The 21105-nt window shown below is 45.5% G+C and overlaps 1 protein-coding gene across 1 annotated transcript in view; it reads left to right on the forward strand.

The window, feature by feature from the left end:
- AHCYL2 (adenosylhomocysteinase like 2) overlaps positions 1–21105 on the forward strand; it is a 172887-nt gene that overhangs the window by 104770 nt on the left and 47012 nt on the right. The window contains exon 2 of the mRNA XM_065402821.1: positions 12582–12690. Coding sequence (XP_065258893.1) covers positions 12582–12690 — 109 coding nt within the window. The remainder of the gene's footprint in view (positions 1–12581; positions 12691–21105) is intronic.

Raw genomic sequence — 21105 nt, forward strand, 5'->3', positions numbered from 1 at the left:
GGACTTCTGCGACCTCCATGACAAAATTGTAGTCTTAATCATAGATAACCTCTCAGGTAATCTACAGCTTGGTCTAAATACTGGCCTTAAGCAAATCTCTGTCCACACCAATCAAGGGAAACTTTTTGGTAGAAGAATCCTGCTAGCAAAACCCCCGTTTAAATGCAGTTGTGGCTCATGTGATTCTAACCCCAATATGATCAGGATCAGAAGTACTGCTGGGGCAATTATAAAACCAAGTACTGGATTTTCAGATCTGCTCTTTAAAGTTCAGCAAAAGTTCCCTTATCTGTTGTCAGCAAAAACCCATGCTGAGTGCAGTGGTAATGCTGATGAGACACCAGCAAGTCCCAGGCAAGTGGATTCTTTCTGGAGACTTCAGCAGTTTCATGTTGAAGACATGGTAATAGCTCAGAGTGCACAGAGGGAACCGGTTTCACTTGTAATGATAACTCATTGCTCTGGGAAAAGGCTGTTCCTGTCTAGTGTGTGTCGAATATGGTACATATTCCAAATCTCTGGTCCAAACAGCAGAGATGCCTGGACAACACATGCGGATGGCCTGTAGCAAGCGCATTAAAGGAACTTCTTGAGCACTTTCAAAACAAGTGGAAAAACTTGCTGGTTTTGGGCCTGTGACTCAGATCAAGTGTACTATCATTTCAGCCTCAAATGCATTCACTGTTGGGGGGAAATGTATCCTGCCTTGAGGACCCAACAGGTATTTTCCTCTCTAACTTCTTTGATCTTATGATTTTATACTGGAGACAACAAAGCCCCCTTTTGTTACCTGAGCAACTTGAAATAATATGGCCGCTTGGCCTCAGCTGTCACAGTGCCGCTACAAACAGACCTGGTAACAAGTTTGGGGAACTGTTTTCTCCATTTGTAAATGTTTGTCGTTCCTCATCCCAGTCTCTCTTTGGCCTTGTCCACACGAAGCTGTTTTATTAAAAATTTCCCACCAGCGCACTTCCAAACCTGGTTGCTGTGGTGGTAGCAGTAATATAGACCAGGGACTATCAGAGTGCAGCATTTTTACCTGTGTTACATAAGCCTGCTCTGAACCGGTATATGAACATAGTAATAAAATTCTAGTATCTGCTTGGAGTCTTGTCTCCATTAGCACTTCCACCAGTGGAGCTGTATCAATTTGGCCATGGTGGGAAGATTTTTAGTGAAGAAGCCTAGCAATGGCAGTGAGGGGAAGGGATTTTCCTGGCATCCACGTGTGAAATTTCTACTCATCTGCTAGGACCTTTTTGGGCAGGAGGTAGTCTGAACAAGCCACTGGGTGTGAGGGTGGGCTTGATTGACATATACCGTGATTCAATCCCCTGTTGGCACTGATATCCAAGAGGTCTGAGGACCAAGTTCAACCTCCATCCCAGGTCTCCTGTGAAGTGGTAGAATATACTCAGCTCTCAAGCTGGTGTTTGTACTATTCTAGGCAATGGTCTAATATTTAATTTTCATTTCATTTAGCACTGCACTGAGATGCTAGGTGCACTAGAAATATTCTAGATCAGCAGTCCTCAAACTTTTGAGGGTTGCGCCCCCCCCCATACGCCTCTCCACATCTCCCCTCCCGCCCCCCCAAGCTGGGGCCGGGAGCGGGACCATGGCTGGGAGGAGAGATAAGGGGGCCAAGGCTGGGGCCAAGGCTGGGGGTGGGGTTGGGCCGGGGCCATGTCTGGGGGCAGGGGCAAAAGGGTAGCCACAGCCGGGCTGCGGTGGGGGCAGGCGGCCGGGGTCGACAGCTGGGCCCACGGCCAGATGTGGCTCCACTCCCGGCCTTGCCCCCAGCCTCAGCCCCGGGCTGGGAACAGAGCCGCGGCTGGGGATGAGGCCAGGCATGCATGGAGTCGGGAGCCGGTGCCGCGTCTGGGGGTGGGAGCATAGCTGCAGCCGGGCTGCAGTGGGGGCCTGCGGCCAGGTGCAGGTCCACTCCTGGCCTTGCCTCCAGCCTTAGCCCCTGGCTGGGAAAGGAGCCGTGGTCAGGGGCCAAGGCTGGGGACAGGGCCAGGAGCCGGGGACATGGCTGGGGGCTGGACCGGAATAGATCTGGGGGCAGGGAGGGGCTGGATGGCGCTCCCTCCCTGCCCCCATAAGGACTGGCCCGGGCTCCGCTGCGCCCCCCCTGGATGGTCCTCCACGCCCCTCTAGGGGGGCGGTCCCCACACTTTGGGGACCTCTGCTCTAGATGGATGCCTATGGCCCCCCAGACAGCAAATGACCTGGCAACTGCAAGACGTCTGGATAATAAGATACATTATTGGGAGAAGTTCAAATTGTGCTTCAGAATTACAAAGGGTTAAAATGTACACGTTAATCCACTGAATTAGAATCCATGTGACATTTTAGCTGTAGGGCTGGAATCTTAAATACTTAAAGCTTTAGCATAGGCCTTGGCTCAACAAGTAGAGTTGTCAGGATTACACATTAATTTAAGGCATGAGAAAGTTTGGAACACTTCTACAGCTCCCTCCTCAAAAAGGATATGAATCATAAGTCTTTTGAACGTAGCTGAAGGAGGCAGGGTTAGAAGTTAACTGAAGTAACTTAACCTTCACATTTTACAGCTCATTTTGTGCAAGGCAGCTGTTGTCAATAAGCAAGGAGTGAGTTTGTGTCACAGTGGAGGGAAAAGCATTGCGTCTACCTCAGCAAGCCAGTTCTGTGTGTTTTGGAGGCGTCTCAGCTATTAACACCAGGCATCCATACGCATGTCTCTGATTTCATGTACGAAAGTGTAACAGGATATAAAGTATCTCTCCTGGTAACCAGGGTATTGTGTGTTGTTGCAGTCATGTGGTTTTCCTTTCCTGAAAAATGATGAGATCTTAGTCGGCTGGAGTCTTTTCACAAGTGTAATGGTTAAAGCACAGTTTTCGGAGGGTTCAATTCCAGTCTCTGCTCATTATGAGCTCTGGCAAGTTGCATACCTGTCTGCAGGGCCGGCTCCAGGCACCAGCTTGTCAAGCAGGTGTTTGGGGCGGCCGCTCCGGAGAGGGGCGGCACGTCCAGGTATTCGGCAGCAATTCGGCGGACGGTCCCTCACTCCGCCTGGGAGCGAAGGACCTCCCGCCGAATTGCTGCCGCAGATCGCGATCGCGGCTTTTGTTTTTGTTTTTGTTTTGACTGCTTGGGGCGGCCAAAACCCTGGAGCCGGCCCTGCCTGTCTGTACCTCCATTTTTCCATCTGTTACTAGGGTAATACTTTCCTCATGGGAACACTGGGAGCATTAAATAAAGCACTTTGAGATCCTCTGATAGGAAGTGCTATAAAGGGCAAAGTATTATCATAATTCATGCTGGTCATAACCACTCTAGGTGAGATTGCCAAACAAGTTTCCATTTTAATCCTGTTATTTTTACAGCCTCGTAACTTTCTAAACTATTTTGGGATGATAGTTACTTGTTCTCTGCCTTAAGTTTGTCTTCTTCTCGATGGGACTTTTTGGGAAGTTTGGGTAAAATCATTTAACCCAGTTGGGTGTTCTGAGAGACTGGGAATTTTCCCATTGGAAAGAGACATTCTTATCACCTTGTTTCTCAAAGGAATAACTAAATAAAAGCTAGACTGTGAAATATCTAACTTGGTATATATAGCGATCTTACTGATCATTACATTCTGATTAGCTGTAAAGTAATTTAGAGTTTGCCCTGTTTTATTTCTACAAGTCCGTTTGCTGTGGAGCAAGGAATTTATAAGCTCCATTAGCAAATCCCCATGAATTTGTAGGCTGCACAAAATCGGTAGCCCCCGTTTCTTTTCCTTTGTTCCTTAAAAGAAACTAGAGATGTTAAGTGAAAAAAGCGAGCATTCCTGCAAGCGCTCTTTCCAAAATCAAGCCCTCAAGACATTTCCAAAGTTAGTTCTTCCTGCAGCATTCGCTCCTGTATATTACATACTGTTTTTATGGGTATACTATAATAGTATATTAAAACTTACAATTAACAAAGCAAACAGGAATAGAAAATACTCCATACACACAACATGGTCATGTTAACATTGTTGGAAGACCAGATTACAGCCCCTGTACTTGCAGACTCATAGACTTTAAGGTCAGAAGGAACCATCATGATCATCTAGTCCAGGGGTTCTCAAACTGCGGCTCATGACCCCTCAGGGGGTCGCAAGGTTATTACATGGGCGGTCGTGAGCCGTCAGCCTCCACCCCAAACCCCGCTTTGCCTCCAGCATTTATAATGGTGTTAAATATATATTTTAAAAGTGTTTAATTTATAAGGGGGGGGGGTCGTACTCAGAGGCTTGCTATGTGAAAGGGGTCACTAGTACAAAAGTTTGAGATCCACTGATCTAGTCTGACCTCCTGACATTGCACAGTTAAAGGCACTTTTATCTTTGTAGCACAGATGATTCAAAACATGTGTTAACCATGTTCTCAAACTGTGGTACAGCACTGGACTTCAGTAGGACTGAATGTGGTTCTCTCTACATTTTAACCTCCTCAAAGAACAAGCATGTTGCAACCTTTTTTCCTGACAAGATAGTTGTTAAGTAGTTTATTTGTGGATTATATAGTCTGTTAAGCTTTGGTGCCTTAGGCTCTCTTTTCACTGGGGGGGGGGGGGGGAAAGCGTTTTTTACCTTGACGTAGCTATTCAGGGTAAACCATAAGTGGAGGATGTAAGGTTGACCTCCAGGGCTGGCTCCAAGTTTTTTGCCGCCCCAAGCAAAAAAAATTTCCCGTGCCCCCCCCCCCGGCCCCGCCCCAACTCCGCCCCTTCCCTGCCCCATTCCAACGCCTTCCCCAAATCCCCGGCCCCGCCTCCTCCCCCTGGCGCGCCGCATTTCCCCTCCTACCCCTCCCTCCCAGGCTTGTAACCCTGGGGGGGGGGGAGCGGAAGAGGAACCCGCCCCCCACCTCCGCAGCTCACCTCCGCTCAGGGCCGGCTCTCAGCTTTTTGCGCCCCAAGCAAAAAAAAAAAAAAAAAAAAGGAGCCGGAGTGCCACCCCTTGGAAAGTGCCACCCCAAGCACATGCTTGGAGCGCTGGTGCCTAGAGCCGGCCCTGTTGACCTCCATTAAAGAGAGTGAAGTCAAAAGTACCTGTGCCTCATCTCCACTAAGATTTTACATCAAGAAAACTATCTCGAACAGCTCTTTCAATGTAAAAAACTCTCTTCTCTAGGATTTTACAGTAAGATAGTAAAAACACACCTCTTTTGCCATGAAGAACTAGCCTGGGATGCAGCAGTGGTGTTAATCCCAATGTCCTGGCAAATTTCCAGTTTTGCACCTCTCAAATCCCCTGTGCATTTTCAATTGAATATAATATATTTCTTCACTTTGTCATAAGCTGTGGGGTGGTGTTGCTGTGTCCTATTAAACAGCTGTAACTTTTCACTCCAGAACTACATTAGTTGGCTTTCAGCAATGAATGAAACTGAAGATTATGACTCCCAAATTTCATAGTGGTGGCTTGTTGTCTAATGCTTAAAGCAAAAGATGAGGAGCTAGGCTCCTTGGGTTTTATTCCCATCTCTACTGCAGATCTTCTTTGTGAGACGGAATATTTGTTTCCTCACTTATAAAATGGGGATTCTTTATGTCCCTACCTCCCAGGGATGCTGTGATTCTTCGAGTGATACTCCTGTGTATTCCACAATAGGTGTGCGTGCTTGCCACGTGCACCGGTGTCAGAAGTTTTTCCCCTAGCAGTACCCATAGGGGAGCGTCCCTAGCGACCCCTGGAATGGCGCCTCCATGGCATGATATAAGGGGCGCTGCGCACTCCCCCCACCCTCAGGTCCTTCTTGCCCCCAGTGAAGGTGCTTCGGAACTAGTCTGCTCCAGCTTTGCTGCAGCTCGTCCCCAGGACTCTTGTTCATTTAGTGTATGGTACCTGTTATGACCTGGCGGGAATCCCTCTTCCGTCAATTGTGAGGGCACACTCGACTAGGGCGCAAGCCTCGTCAGCTGCCTTTTTAGCCCATGTCCCCATTCAGGACATTTGCAGGGCTGCCACATGGTCTTCAGTTCACACGTTCACCTCGCATTATGCGATCGTCTCCCAGACCAGGGAAGACGCCAGGTTTGGCAGGGCTGTGCTCCGTCCCGAGAATTTGTGAACTCCTACCCACCCAATAGCTTGGAATCACCTATTGTGGAATACACATGAGCAATCACTTGAAGAAGAAAAGACAGTAACCTTTTCCGTAACTGGTGTTCTTTGAGATGTGTTGCTCATGTCTACTCCACATCCCGCCCTCCTTCCCCTCTGTTGGAGTTGTCCAGCAAGAAGGAACTGAGGGTGGGGGGAGTGTGCAGCGCCCCTTATATCATGCCATAGAGGCGCCACTCCAGGGGTCGCTGGGGGGGCTCCCCTACGGGTACTGCTAGGGGAAAAACTTCTGACACGGGTGCACGTAGCGAGCACGCACACCTATTGTGGAATAGATATGAACAACACATCTCGAAGAACATCAGTTACGGAAAAGGTAACTGTCTTTTCATACTGTTTAAGTGCTTTGAGATCCTCTGATGAAATGTGCTATAGAAGAGCAAAATCCCATTATTGTGACTCAGTGAAGTGTTTGATAGCATAGGATACTGGGGGAAGGTGGAAAACTCGCTGTATTTTGCCATACTTGTTTAAACTTTGCCATTAGCTAATCCATTTATGTACTATGACTCTCCCAGTATAAAATATTCTGGACACACACACTGAAGTTCTGTAGCAACCCTGCCTTGAGCACTTTAGCAGATTGCCTTGAGCCCATCCAGAAGGGGCAAAATTGTTCTGTGAACAGGTCAGAGTAGCCAGCTGTGGAATGATGATCTGACCCATTAAGTATGAAATAAAAATCTGCCTCATTTCAAGTCTTCTATTACAAATGAGGCAATCCTTGCTTAGCAAATGTGTAACAAAGCTGTGCCCTCTGTCCTATGCTAGCATGAGTGCTCTTTGCCGGTGTCTTTTTGTGCCTATCTTGTCCCTTCTTCTCCTTTTCCCCTCTCCCGCATTGGGGGGAATCTATAACATAGAGAAATTGGTAGTCTGAAGCAGCAGCAGCTAGGTAGGTGTTAATCTTGTCATTCCCCCAAGAGACCCTGTGTTCTGAAAGGGCTTGACCCTTCCAAGGACAGAGAGCTCGGCGCTTGCTGCCATGGGGGGTTGGCATCATTTGAAAAACATTTACCAACCTAACAAATGCCTTCATTGTTTTAGTTGCCCATTAGTTAATTTTGTTCTAATGAGGCTCTGTTAATGTAATCATCTGACATTGGGAAAGGGAGGTGGGGGAGAACCCAAGTTAAAAAGAGCCTAATTAGCAAGTTAATTATAGCAAGCAAGAAAATGTACCGGTTATATAAATAAGCGATTGTTATGCACACACAAGTCAGGCCATGTTAGAAACCGCTGCTAATGGGTTAGAGGTCGGGGAACATTGTAACTCAGTGTAAAACAAAAAAGAAAAAATGCTGGGACTTGTTTGTGAGATGCTAGCAGCAATGCCTCATTAAATCTTGGGGTTCTTCCCTGCCAAATGGGCCATTGGAGAGGGAGCTGCAAACCCAGGCAAGTGTAGCCCTCTCCTTACCTGCCTTCCCCCCCCCCCCCCCCCCACAATAAAACAGAGACTTGAAACCAGAGCAGACAGGATTTCTGATGCTGGAGGTATAAATGAAAGGCCAGCAACTACCCTGGACTGGAAGGATTGCAGAAGAGCTGTAGATAATAACGCTATGCCGAACAAGAAGAAGTACATTGTGAATGGCGATTCAGAGATTAAAGCCCAGGTGAGGGCAGCCTTTAGGTACCATACTATAGACTTTCTAGAACAAAGTACCATTGTTTGTCTTTCTCCCCAGTCACTTACTTTTGGTATCGACTAAGCCCCTTCACCTGATGTAAATGAAGCATCATCTCCAGAGAACGCATCTTTGTTTGGCTGTTTCCTCTCAAGAATAGGGGTTTAAGTGCCGCAGCTTTGAGTTGAACTTGTTATTTTAGAGACGTTCTGTCGTTTCTCTTAAGACCATACCTGTGGGAAGGTATAGTGGAAATCTGGAGCGGGCAGGTTGGACGGGGCAAACCAGCATGTGAAAACCAGAGCTTCCGATGGCCATACTTGCTATTGAGCTTTGTAAATCCGTGCAGAGCTGGTCTGAAATTGGGGCTCCTGGGCAGCTTCCTCGGGAAGAGGGGGGCTGTATCTCACTTCTTTAAAAAGAAGTGAGCATGCACCTGCATTTAGAAATCATTAACCCTCGTGAATCTTGCATGAATTCCAGCCTGAGTCAGTCCGTCCTGCCAAAGAGCTATATGGCTGATAGAAGCAGTGTATATATAACCACAGATGGTCGAAGCAGGTCAGTCTCCTAAATCCAAGTGTTTGTTGTTTTTAAGGGTCTTAGAATTTATCACCTGAAAACTAACTCTCCTGGGAAATGGATTGTTACCTTCAGAGGGACTTTTGTTTCTTGGTCTAAACAAGTTCTACATGTAATCAGTATCCTTGCTTTTGTTGGTGTCAAATAGCAAGGGAGCGTCTTGATTACAGGTTATGGTGGTAGCTTGTCTCAGGTGCAGCAGGAAAACAGCTCTTTCTGGGATAGCGTAGCCTTGTGGAGAATGGGTGTGAATTAATAGAATTTTAAATGAGAATTTTGGTCTGACAATAAATGAAGTTTAAAGATCTAAGTTCTTACATTTCTAGGTAGGGCATGTTTCTGTTGCAGAGATTCCAATTCTGAACTGCAGTCCTGATCTAGAAATTGTACCATTTAAAAAAAAAAAAAAAAAGGGTGTGTGTGTGTATATATATCACCCACACACAGTATGATCGTGTAGTTATGCGTGTATGACCATCGTACTGTGTGTATACATATACAGAAGAAATATGTATATAATATACAACCAGACTGAGCTGGTTATAGTAATTGTCCGACAGAAACCAAATTCCAATTATTGACCTACACAGGACTGTGAATGAGAGTGGAAGGATATAGTTTCATCAGAAGGACTTAGTGAAATATTACGCTAGTTAAAAACACGACTGGGGTGTGGACAGGAAGGCATATCATTGCTATGTATAGTGCTGCTGTTGGTTTGGTATGTAAGTGCCATGTCTTGGGGTTCAGTGCCCTGTTTTAGTTACTCACTCTTGGCTTGAGTCGGCATTCCTGCGGTTAGGAGCCGAGATGTGGTAGTAACATGACCTGGGTTCTAGTTCTTTGTAACTTGGTCACTGGTTTACTCTGTGAACTTCGGCAAGTCACTTACATTCCTGTGTTACTTTGGAAAAAGTGCTTTGAGATCTCTATACATGCTATATAAATGCTAAATATAATTGCACTTTTTACAGCATTTGCATTGAAAATCCCTTAACAGATGATGCCGGAAAATATTAACAGAATGTTGCTTTTCCCCCCTGAATTCTGCAATAGGAGTTATTCATCCTTGTTAGCCTTCCAGCATATCTAACTCTTCCTAGAGCATCATTTTATGCCAATAATCTGATGGGGTAAAGCTCTTCTAGCCATGGAGGGATCTGTTTAAATGAAAAGAGCATTCTTGTAGAAAAACAGCATTCTTAGAAAAGGGCATGTGTAGACCATTGTGCATAGAATCCGCTTCACAAGAAGTAGAGCTGTTTGAAGGCTGGAAGTGCAACTCCTGATTCTCACATTAATTTGAGTGACCACTTGCCTTTTTCTGTTTGTTGTCTGGTGTTCAGTAAAATTTTATTGTTGATGGAGTATTCTAGGATTCCTGCAATACCAGCTTTAGGATTATCAGAGGAAAAACCTGTGTTGCTGTTGCAAACCTTCTTACAAGCCTTTCTTCCATAGCCATGACTGCAGCAGAATAATTTTATTAGCCCAGTGACCTTGCCAAAGTTCCAAAACAGTTCTCTGCATTCTTGCTGGAGACTTGTTGTATCACCAAATCAGCCCCAATAATCCCTACCTGCTTTCCAGGCTTCATGTCATCGCCATGTTCTGGATGAAGTGGTCTTGTCTGACCTAGTCAGTATCCCTATTAAATTGGACATAGTGCTGCTTGCCTGCAAGTGCTAAGGCAAGGAGTGAGACATCAGGACTGTAAATTTAGCACTCCCTTGTGGCAATATAGAGCATTGCAGCTTAAACTACTGTGCTTGAATTTGAGCTGCTCCCAGAAAGGAATCAAGTTCCAGGCAGTAAGGAGAAATCCTTAAACAGAACCAACTACTTAAAATATTCTAAGAGGTTAATAATCACAATTCATGGTTTTACAGTGTTTTGAAGGTGTAAATACTTAACCCTTATTGGGCCAGATCCTCTGTTGGTGCAGATTGATTCCATGAAGTCAGTGGAGCTTTGCCAGTTTACACCAGGGAAGAATTTGGCCCGTTATTCTTAATTATCAAGTGAAGTGTTATTTCCAGTTTCACTGAGAGAATTCTAACACGTTAGCAAACACACAAAAAAAGACTTTGGATCGATGCTAAAAATTAGCTAGCATAAAAAGTCAGATATTGGCAGTGAATGTATCTGTGACTAATAGACATGTGCTCTGCAATGTTTGCTGAATTGCAGCATTGTAATAGTGGTTCGAGCAAGGAAGGACTGTAAGTAGACTGCCTAGCATCTATCCTTGATGCTGCCACTGGCCTGCTGTGTAACCTTGAGTGAGTCAGATAAATTCTTAGCTTTAGTTTCTCCATTTGTTAAAACACGAGTCCCCACCTCAGATGTTAGCTCAGAGCTTGCAGAGTGCCTTGTGAACTCTGGGTGAAAAGTTGCTAGAGAATTGTAGTTAGGAAAATGAGAAGTTCAAAATACTTTTGTGTTTTTCTAAATGAACGGAACTTCTATTTAATAAAGAATCTTTTGTTGAAAGTTATAAGATATGTCTTTCTAGGGACTTGAAGGGTCTGGGGATAGGCAACGGGCAATGGAGCTTTCAATGGTAGCTCTCCAGCAAAAAATCTGGTCGTGTTTGGTAGCTATTACTATCCAGCATCTGTTTGGCCTATGTGGAATGTGGTTTGTCAGTCAGTCCCTATTAGGCAAATGGCCACATCACAAAACCACCGTTATATTTGGCCCTCTTACTGTCAGTTTCAGCAGAGCTCAAGGGTGGAATAAGACACGGGACTGGGTGGAATAAAAACTCCCCATCACCCACTCCTCCGGTGTTCCTAGAGATGTAACATCCATGAAAGGGTTGAAGCACATTGGCAGAGGATGACAATGAGCCTTTTCTGTAAATAAGGATGCTAAGTGTGATTGTACTCTGCACGGTGTCTATATAAAAATGGCACCACCTTAGCAGCTCTGTCTGCTGCATGCTTTCAGAATAGATCTGCTGACTTTACGAACTACAAATCAGTTTTGATTTCTGTTAGCCTGGCAGAGTCAAGACAACTCTAGGAGAATGAACTGGAGGCTAAGCTTTCCTGTGCACTCCAGTAGAATTATTTCCCATCTTTCAGTCAGTTGTATGCAAACCCATTGAAGTTAATAGGGTTGCCCAGGTGTTGCCAAGAGCCTAACTTGGCCTGTAGGATTTTGATTATTGATGGTGATGCCTGAGATGGAAAGAACTCATCTTGATTCTCTGATCCCAGACTGAGTCTGCAGGGTTGGCAGTTACCGCCCCCTTCCCATCATTTTACTAGTTAACTGAGCACATCTAATCATTGGGAGGGGGTAAATACAGAGCCCTGCCATGATGTATTTATACTACCTTCATTACTAGAGCATTGCTTGTAAGAGTAGGAGTGTTAGCTTCAGTCTCCTGGCCAAATTCCAATTTGGTTAATTACAGTTTGCCAAAATATATTTCCTATGGCATTTTCAGCTGCAAGTGGTGTCCTTCACTTTTTGACCTGTTACATAGAGTTTCCTGTACACTATTAAACAGCTGTCGTGTTCCACCCTAGAGATGAAGTGATCCTAACTTTATTGTGTGATCCAGCTATTACTTTGTCCTCCTTTGGGACTTCGTAGCAACCACATTTATACAGATATGTCAACTTTCCAGGTAGCCAAGAGGCTGGGGGTTTCTCCAAGTGTCACACCCCAGAATTATGATAGCCACATCTTCTATGGCAAATCTTAAATAATCCAGTGTATGATGTATTGCTATGAGGGTTGCTTTATTTCTACCTTTGGTCTTTTGCACAGAAGGTATCTAGCATCTTATGGTCTCCATATTTCTTGTCAGGTCTGTGGTTGATAAAATAATCTTCACTTCAATTCTACAGATTTCTGAGGGCCCCCTTTCTGATTAATAATCCGCGCTGTTTTCAGTTTTAGAAAAAGCACCTAAGTTACCAGAACAGAAATGTCTTTATTCTTCTAACTAGTGTGCCTGTTGGTAAAAGTGATTGAAACATGAGCTTGAAGTGTTTGTGGAGGAGAAATGGGCTTATACCATGTGTGCTAAGCTAGGCCCAAATTAATACCCCCAATTATATAATAGAAACGGCTACTCAGTCCCCACTGAAATAATGCAAGTAGCCCTTCTCCAATGTAGTCTTTGAGGCTATTAGGATTAGCCTATTCTGTCAGGCAGTGGATTTTTTATACCACGTGTAACTGGGATTCTTTCTTAACAGATCCAGTTTGCTGACCAAAAGCAAGAGTTTAACAAGCGCCCAACGAAGATTGGTCGCCGTTCTCTGTCCCGTTCCATCTCTCAATCCTCTACAGATAGCTACAGCTCAGGTAGGTGCCGCTGCTGGCTCCCTTCTGTCCGTGTGCCTCTTTAAACTGCAAGTGCTCTTTCGTCCATTTGTCTGCTGGGCCTTCACTCACAGCCTGGGTATCTCCTAGTTTTTCCTTCAGACCTCTATGAGGTTTAGGAAAGGGGATGAAGAGAGAATGTGTCTCTCCATATACAGTTGGCACTTGGATGCTACACTAAATGGGTTTCTTACGCAGAGTCTGGCTTAAAACTCAGATTTAGGCTTCCCTGAATCTCTAACCCTATTGCTCCCTCTCGAATCCCTCATGTGTCTTTCCAACTCCTCTTCCTCCCCTCCAAGGCTTGTGCAACTTCACACCCAGCTTACAACTATGCTTGTATTTCATCGTGTTCCTCCACATTAGCTGTCCTAATTGTTGTTCGAGTATGTGTCAGCGTGGATCCCACGATAGTCGCTCATGTGCACAACATCAGTCTTTGAACACAAGAACTAAGGGTCACCCAATGAAATTAATAGGCAACAGGTTTAAAACAATCAAAAGGAAGTACTTCACATAATGCAAAGTCAACCTGTGGAACTCCTTGCCAGAGGATGTTGTGAAGGCCAAGACTATAACAGGGTTCAAAAAAGAACTAGATAAGTTCCTGAAGGATAGGTCCATCAATGGTTATTAGTGAGGATGGGTAGGGATGGTGTCCCTAGCCTCTGTTTGCCAGAAGCTGGGAATGGGCAATGGGACGGATCACTTGATAATTACCTGGTTTGTTCATTCTCTCTGAAGCACCTGGCATTGGCCATTGTCGGAAGACAGGATACTGGGCTAGATGGACCTTTGGTCTGACCCAGTATGGCCTTTATGTTCTTATGTATGTTCTTATGTTATGAACAGCAGCATCCATTGGAGCTGCACGTGCTACCATATGAAGGCATAAAGGGTGGAGTGGCTCAGTTCCTTCTGCCCGTGTCCGTGAGATGGAACCTAGTGCGTCTCCAACGTACTAGTCTATAACTCCAGCTAAGCCTCTCAGAATTCTTGAAAATAAATAAATAAATCAGACTTCTTCTGCTTCCTTTGAAGAACCGCTATGAATGAACTCAGTCCATTTGGAGTGATTTTTGATGGCCAGAGTCCCCTGTTCAGGATGTCTTAACATGACAGACTCTAAACCTGTGGTTTTCAAGCTCTGCCCTTCCTGTAGCAGGCTAATTCCATTAAGATAGGCACAGCAGATGCCTCTTCTGTTTGGGAGAGAGTCATATACTTGGTAGGTGCCAGATGTGCTGCTCGTTTTCTTCCAAGATGTGCAAGCCATGGGACGCACAACAGAAGCGTCATATGTTGAAACAATCTATGAAGATCTTTTTGGACCTAGAGGAGACAGGTACCAGAGCCTACCAGGTAACGAACCGACCATCTTCCTTGAGTGCCCTGTCTAGCTGACACACAATGCCTAAAGCCAGCCCAGAGAAGACGGCACTGAGAAAAGACTTTAAGCCAACACCTCCAGTGTCAAAGTGCAGCACCGAGAGAGGCTTCCTTGAACACAAGGACAAAGACTACAGATGGAGCTCAGTGTCTTCCCACAAGGAAAGACCACATAAGGGGGGCTGGGGCATATGACTTACGAGGAGAGGCTGAGGGAACTGGGGTTATTTAGTCTGAAGAAGAGAAGAGTGAGGGGGGGATTTGATAGCAGCCTTCAACTACCTGAAGGGGGGTTCCAAAGAGGTTGGAGCTAGACTGTTCTCAGTGGTGGCAGATGACAGAACAAGGAGCAATGGTCTCAAGTGGCAGTGGGGGAGGTCTAGGTTGGATATTAGGAAACACTATTTCACTAGGAGGGTGGTGAAGCACTGGAATGGGTTATCTAGGGAGGTGATGGAATCTCCATCCTTAGAGGTTTTTAAGGCCCGGCTTGATAGAGTCATGGCTGGGATGATTTAGTTGGTGTTGGACCGCTTTGAGCAGGGGATTGGACTAGATAACCTCCTGAGGTCTCTTGCAACCCTAATATTCTAGGATTCTATAAGACTTTGGGGGAAAACCACTGAGCCCCACACAGCATCGAGAGGTAGTGATGAGGGACCACCTACCACTGAAGCACAGAGGAAAAGTTCACTGGCACCAGTGACACAACCTTCGGCATTTATGCCTTCAACAGAATCACTGAGGATGCTCAACGTGCCCCTGGAAGAACTTAGAACTGAGATACTTACCAGTATTGAAGCAGACCCTTGTACTGAGAGTGCCCCATACCTCAGTGCTGCCACTAGAGGAGATCTGTTCCTCTTCTCCATCACTGGACCGCACGTTCTCGCCTCCTTTGAGCAGAGAATCCTCTCCTCAGAGTTCCCTGGGTAACACAATAGAAAGACCTTGGTGGCTCTGGCTCTCCCTGCAGAACTCAGCCACCATCACATCAGGAATGTCACTGAACTGGCCAATATCAGATAAGCCTGCCATAGTTCTCTGGCATGCCGCTCTGGCCTTATTGAACTTGGTGGGATCTGCCTTCGTAAGCCTCTAGGACTCAATCTCCATCTCATTCTGGGAAGAGAGAGAGATCATGCTTCCCAGAGGCACTGTTGGCCAGACCATTAACACTGGGCCTGGGGAAAAAGCAATAACAATGTTCTACCTCACCACCTAAGAACCTTTCATCTTCTTCACCCAATGCAGCAGTGTTATCAGTGCTGTGGTCAGTGCTGAGTGACTTCAAATAATTTCAAGAACCTCTTAGGACAATTGCAGAGATGCTAGAAATAGAGACATCTGTCATACAAGAAAAAATCTCCTAAAATGTTCAACATACTGAGATCTTTGGGCCTGCCGGGATTGCTCGCCCAATGAAGGACTGCTTGATCCCAGTAAAGTCTTGTGGCAAATGCCTGCCTTGATACCTACCACTCACCCAAGAAGGATAGCAAAGCATTACCAAGTCCCTCAGAAGGGTTGGAGTACTTCTACATCCATCCCAAACCAGGCTCTGTGGTTGTCTCACCTGTGCATGAGCAATCCAAGTCCAATAAAAGCACCCCAAAGTACAAAGGCCTAAAGAAGCTTGATCAGTTTTGGAGGAAATTCTACTCCTCTGCCTTCCTCCCAGTATGAGTGGCAAGCTCAGGCCTTTCTGGTCAAATATAACATTTTGACCTAGGATAGGGTGACACCTTTTCTGTCCCATCTGAGAATAGGGAAGAGCTCAAATAAATAGTTAGAAGGTCAATTAGGGGCCAAGGCAGCCCTACACTTGGCAATAGACTCTTCAGACACCACGGTCAGATCTAGGGTCATGGCAATGACAATGCACAGAGCATCATGGCTTCAGGCATTGGGCATGCCCAGGGAAGTGCAGGCCTTAACCAAAGAACTGCCCTCTGAAGTCATGGAACTAGTCAACAAGTGGACAGACAAAGCTCTGCACTTCTTAAAGGACTCTTAAGGCCATTTTGTGCTCCCTGGGGATCTGCACCCCAGCCCTGTACCATAAACCATAACATCAACCCCAGCCTAGCCGGAGAAACAGATTTTATCACACCAAGCAGCCTCATTATCATGCTAGGCAGAACCCAAATGAGACAGGAGTCACCAGCTTTCCTCATTGGTGACACACCAATTCCCCTGATACCCAGGATAATATCCAAAATCAGACTGGACAAGGCCACTCAGATAGCTCTCTACTGGACAAGGCAAATTTGACTGTTAGACCTATTGCAAATGTCCAGTCATCCTCCTATCCATCTCCCAGTCCATCCAAACATATCATCTCAGACTCATGGTCAGCTGTTGCACCCAGAGCTGCAGTTGTGGCACCTGACTTCTTGGAAGTTGGCTGGTTGAGCGTTACTGATAGGGACTGTTCTCGGCAGGTTCAAGAAATTCTCAGACATAGCATGAAGCCCTGTACTAGGATGATCTCCTCCAAATGGAAAAGGCTTTTCCTTGGGCAAACCAATATAATCTGGACCGAGGAGAGGTCCTGATACCAAGGACCCTGGAATACATGCTGCACTTAAAACAAGCTAGACTAACATTTAGTTCTCTCAAAGTCCACCTTGCAGTAATATCAGCTGCAATGGTATTAAAATTCCTCAGGGGCCTCCTGTTTACTTATTCACATGTTAGAGGCCCAGTTCCTACATGGGATCTCACCATTGGCCTCTTGAAATTTATGGAGCCTCTTTTTCAACCTCCTGTTGGATTGCTCGATGCACCACCTTACTCTTAAGACAGTTTTTTCTGGTTGCTGTCACCTCAGCCAGGAAGGTCAGCGAGTCTAAACCCTTATGGCTGAATCTCCTCACACATTCTTCCATAGAGACAAAGTTGTGTTGAGACCACACCCTAAGTTCATATCTATCATTTAACCTGCCAGTCTTCTCCCAAAACAACACTTAATGCTAGGGGAGAAGCAGCTACACTCTCCGAATATTTCAAGAACTTTGCTCTATTACCGTAACATGACCGGCTGCCCCCCACCTTATGTCTCCTCACCTATTCGTGGTTATATCCTGCTCATCAAAAGATGAGCCATCTCATCACAGAGAAACACACACGTATGATCCACTCAGATTTTATCTGCTATCAGATAGTTTTCCTTCCAAAAATTAAGGCGCACTCCATCAGGGCACAGGCAGCAGCAGCAGCCTACTTTGGAAACGTGCCAGTATCTGAGATCTCTAAGGCATCTCCATGGAGCAACCCACTGACCTTTAGTTAAACATTATGACCGTGTCATGATAGCCAGGTCTGTTGCCAAGTTGAGGAGGGCAGTGCTTCAATCATTATTTGACCAATGCAGCTGGAAGTATTCATTCCCACTCTCCAGGGAGGATACTGCTTGCCAGTCGCTTACAGTGGGATCCACACTGACGTATTCAAAGAACGAATGGATTGTTACCCTGCAGTAACTGGTTCTTTGAGATGTGGTCATTGGGGCAAGTCCCACAACCCGCTCTCCATCCCTTCTATTCAGAGTGCTCAACAACACGGGCTTTGAATTGTGGGGGAACTGAGATAGGGTCGCAGCTGCCCCCCACCTTATGCCCTTGTATAGAAGCGCGAGGTGGCACAGGGCACACTCCCTTGACAGACTGCTATGCAAAAACTCTGATCTTGCATACATGAGATGCATGTGCACCTACGATGGGATCCACACTGACTATAGCATCATGAAAAACCACAGTTACATAGGATAACTAACTTCTTTCCTGTTATCTTCTCCCACTTTTGGTTTTATGGCCTCTGTCTTGCTGCCCCTACGGTTGGAACATCCTCCCATGCTGTGTATTCCAAATGTCCTTCCTCTCCTGTCCCTCCTGAAAACCCACTCCTCTGAGAAGCCACCTATGCCGATCTCCCTGACAATGTCTCAGACCTGAACCACTGTCTCAGTTTCTCTGAATGAGACTACGAAGTTTTGGGGGTAGGGGCTCTATCTTTTTCATACTCTCTAAATAACAGATGGAGAATTCACCTTGTAGTTTGGGGGACAGCCTAGTTACAAGTGGGCTTGATCATTAATGACTTGAGGCTGTTTTTTCTAATTCTTGGACTTTCTCTTTCTATTGTTGCAGAAGAGAGGCCCAAACAGCTGAGTGTGGGCCTTTCCCTGCCACACTCAGCACAGGCACATGCCAAGGGAACTCTCTCTGCCCCCAAGGAAGCAATGAAGCTATGGCTAGCTCATCCAGGTGTAGTAGGGTTTTCACCCACATGTTTGTGCTGGGCTGCCGCGTTCCTTAATACTATAATCCACTGCTTTGCCCTGTACTGTGTGAACACTCACCCTGCGGCTGGGAGGGTGACCTATTTCTCCCACAGTGGCTGTATTTCCTCACAATGGGTTCCTAGGAGGTGCAAAGGAACAACGCATGCTGTGTCCTCCCCATATAAATATTAGCCCAGACTCAATGTTCACCATACCAGTTATACAGACAAGTATGTCTCAATGAAGTCTTAAATCTAACTATACTCCACATGGTAACACAAGCTTTAAGCTGGCACTAACGCTTAGAATTTCTCCAGTATAGAACTGTGATCTAGTATAGCATTGCACAGCCTTTACAATACTCTTTGAGAGCTAATCAGTATTCTAATGTGAATATTTGGTATGATTGTCATTTTTTAAAGACTAATGTTAGTCTAATTAGTCTGACTAATATTTCTTCAATTTGTGGGTGCTCCAGACCCATAGCTGAAAGAGCTCTGAGTGATTTCCTGTGAGCTCTCCTCCATGTCGTGCACTTAGTCTCTCCCACTACAGCATCAGCAGTTTAATTTGTATTAATAAAACCGTGCATTTTTGTGCTAATGCAAAGTGCTGGGTTGACAGCCCTGGAGACTGAAGCCCTCTGTTCCCAGGACAGTTGCATTTGCAGGTGGCGGTGACTCCCATCAATGTGCCTCATCCTTGTCCTGGAGAGATGGATTTTATAGCCAGAAGGGGAGTTTAGTTGACAGGCCCATTGAGTCCTGGCACCTGTGCACAAAATGGGTGGCAGTTATGCTGTTGTTGTGATGTGAACTCCAGTCAGGGGCGGCTCTATCTTTTTTGCTGCCCCAAGCACAGCAGGCAGGCTGCCTTCGGCGGCACGCCTGCGGGAGATCCCCGGTCCCGTGGATTCAGCAGCATGCCTGCGGGAGGTCTGCCGGTCCCGCGGCTTTGGTGTACCCACTGCTGAATTGCCGCCGAAACCGCAGGATTGGCGGACCTCCCACAGGCATGCCGCCGAAGGCTCCCTGACTGCTGCCCTCGCAGTGACCGGCAGGGCGCCCCCTGCGGCTTGCCACCCCACGCACGCGCTTGGAGCGCTGGTGCCTGGAGCCGCCGCTGACTCCAGTCCCTCTAGGAATGGATCTGAGTGAGACCCTCCAAGCTCATTTCATGTAAAATACCAAAGAAGCATCTAAACATATCAACTTTCAGTCACTACACTATTACTAATGACCATCATTCTCTCTGCTTTCTTTAAAGTGGCAAAGACCTCTCTTGTGTCCAAGTTAATCAAATGATCATTTTTTAGTTAAGGCGGGTATTTCCAAAGGGACCTGAGGAGTTAGGTCCCCAAATATTGAGCAGAGTACCTAACTCCCTTAAACCCCTTAGAACAGGGGTAGGCAACCTATGGCATGCGTGCTGAAGGTGGCACACAAGCTGATTTTCAGTGGCACTCGCACTGCCCGGGTCCTGGCCACCAGTCCGGGGGGCTCTGCATTTTAATTTAATTTTAAATGAAGCTTCTTAAACATTTTAAAAACCTTATTTACTTTACATACAACAATAGTTTAGTTATAGATTATCGACTTATAGAAAGAGACCTTCTAAAAACGTTAAAATGTATTACTGGCACGCAAAACCTTAAATTAGAGTGAATAAATGAAGACTTGGCACACCACTTCTGAAAGGTTGCCGACCCCTGCCTTAGAAGATTCCCAGTTGTATAGGTCACTGATGTGCTATAGGGGCGTCTCATGGGAGTGCCTTGTTAAAAATTCTACCACTAAACTGAAGGCTGGGGGGGAATTTCCCTTCCTCTAGGGTCTGCTGCTTTCTTGCTGTTGCTAACCAACTCCTAACATAGGTGACTCAACCCCGAGGCTCCTAAAATACTTCTGAAGAGCCGATTATTTGCCTCTTTATCTCTCCCCATTTTGTTGTACAATTTGAGGATGCTTTCTTGTATCTTTCACGTACAAAGCATAAACACCTCCAGCAGCGTATGGTGTAATATGTTTGTTTGCCAAGTGACTCACTTATTTATAGGCTTGGCAAAATTTTATTTTTATTTTTATTTTTGTAATTCTGATGGATAATATTGATGTTTATTTTTATTTTTTTTTTATTTTTATCAATTAAAATGTTCACAGTTGCAAAAAGTTAAAAATAATTTTTATCTATTTACAGTTTCAAGAGTTGTGGGAAATGGGGGGATGTGGGGGGGCAGACAACAATTTAATGACAGTTGACTTTGAGATGTAAAAAATTAAAACTTTATAACTCTTAGAACACATTAGCAACATCAAATGTCAAAATATACAAAGTAAATATCCTTAAATCATACTCTAAGTCTCAGCAGCATTTTTCTTTCTTTGACTGTCTTGAAATTTAGATTATCATCGATGGAAATATTTTTTTTCAGTTTATGTGTGTACAGTGAAATTGATGTTTACCATCATTTACCAACAAAAACCTAATACTTCCAAGCCTACTTATATAAAAATCCAATCCCTGTATTTCACTGAAAGAAAATTCAGAGTTTTTGTCCCATGCTTTCAGTGTTGCAGCTGTATTTATACTTGTGGTGGTCATCTTGTGTGTCCTGTAGATACACCAAAAGGCTCGCAGTACAGTTTCACGGCCAGTCTGCCCAGCTAGCTGTCACAGCAAGTAGGGGAAAGGCAGCTATTTGCAACTGTATGACCTGGCATTAG

Source organism: Emys orbicularis, chromosome 1, assembly GCF_028017835.1.
Source record: "Emys orbicularis isolate rEmyOrb1 chromosome 1, rEmyOrb1.hap1, whole genome shotgun sequence".
Classification (NCBI taxonomy): Eukaryota; Metazoa; Chordata; order Testudines; family Emydidae; genus Emys; species Emys orbicularis.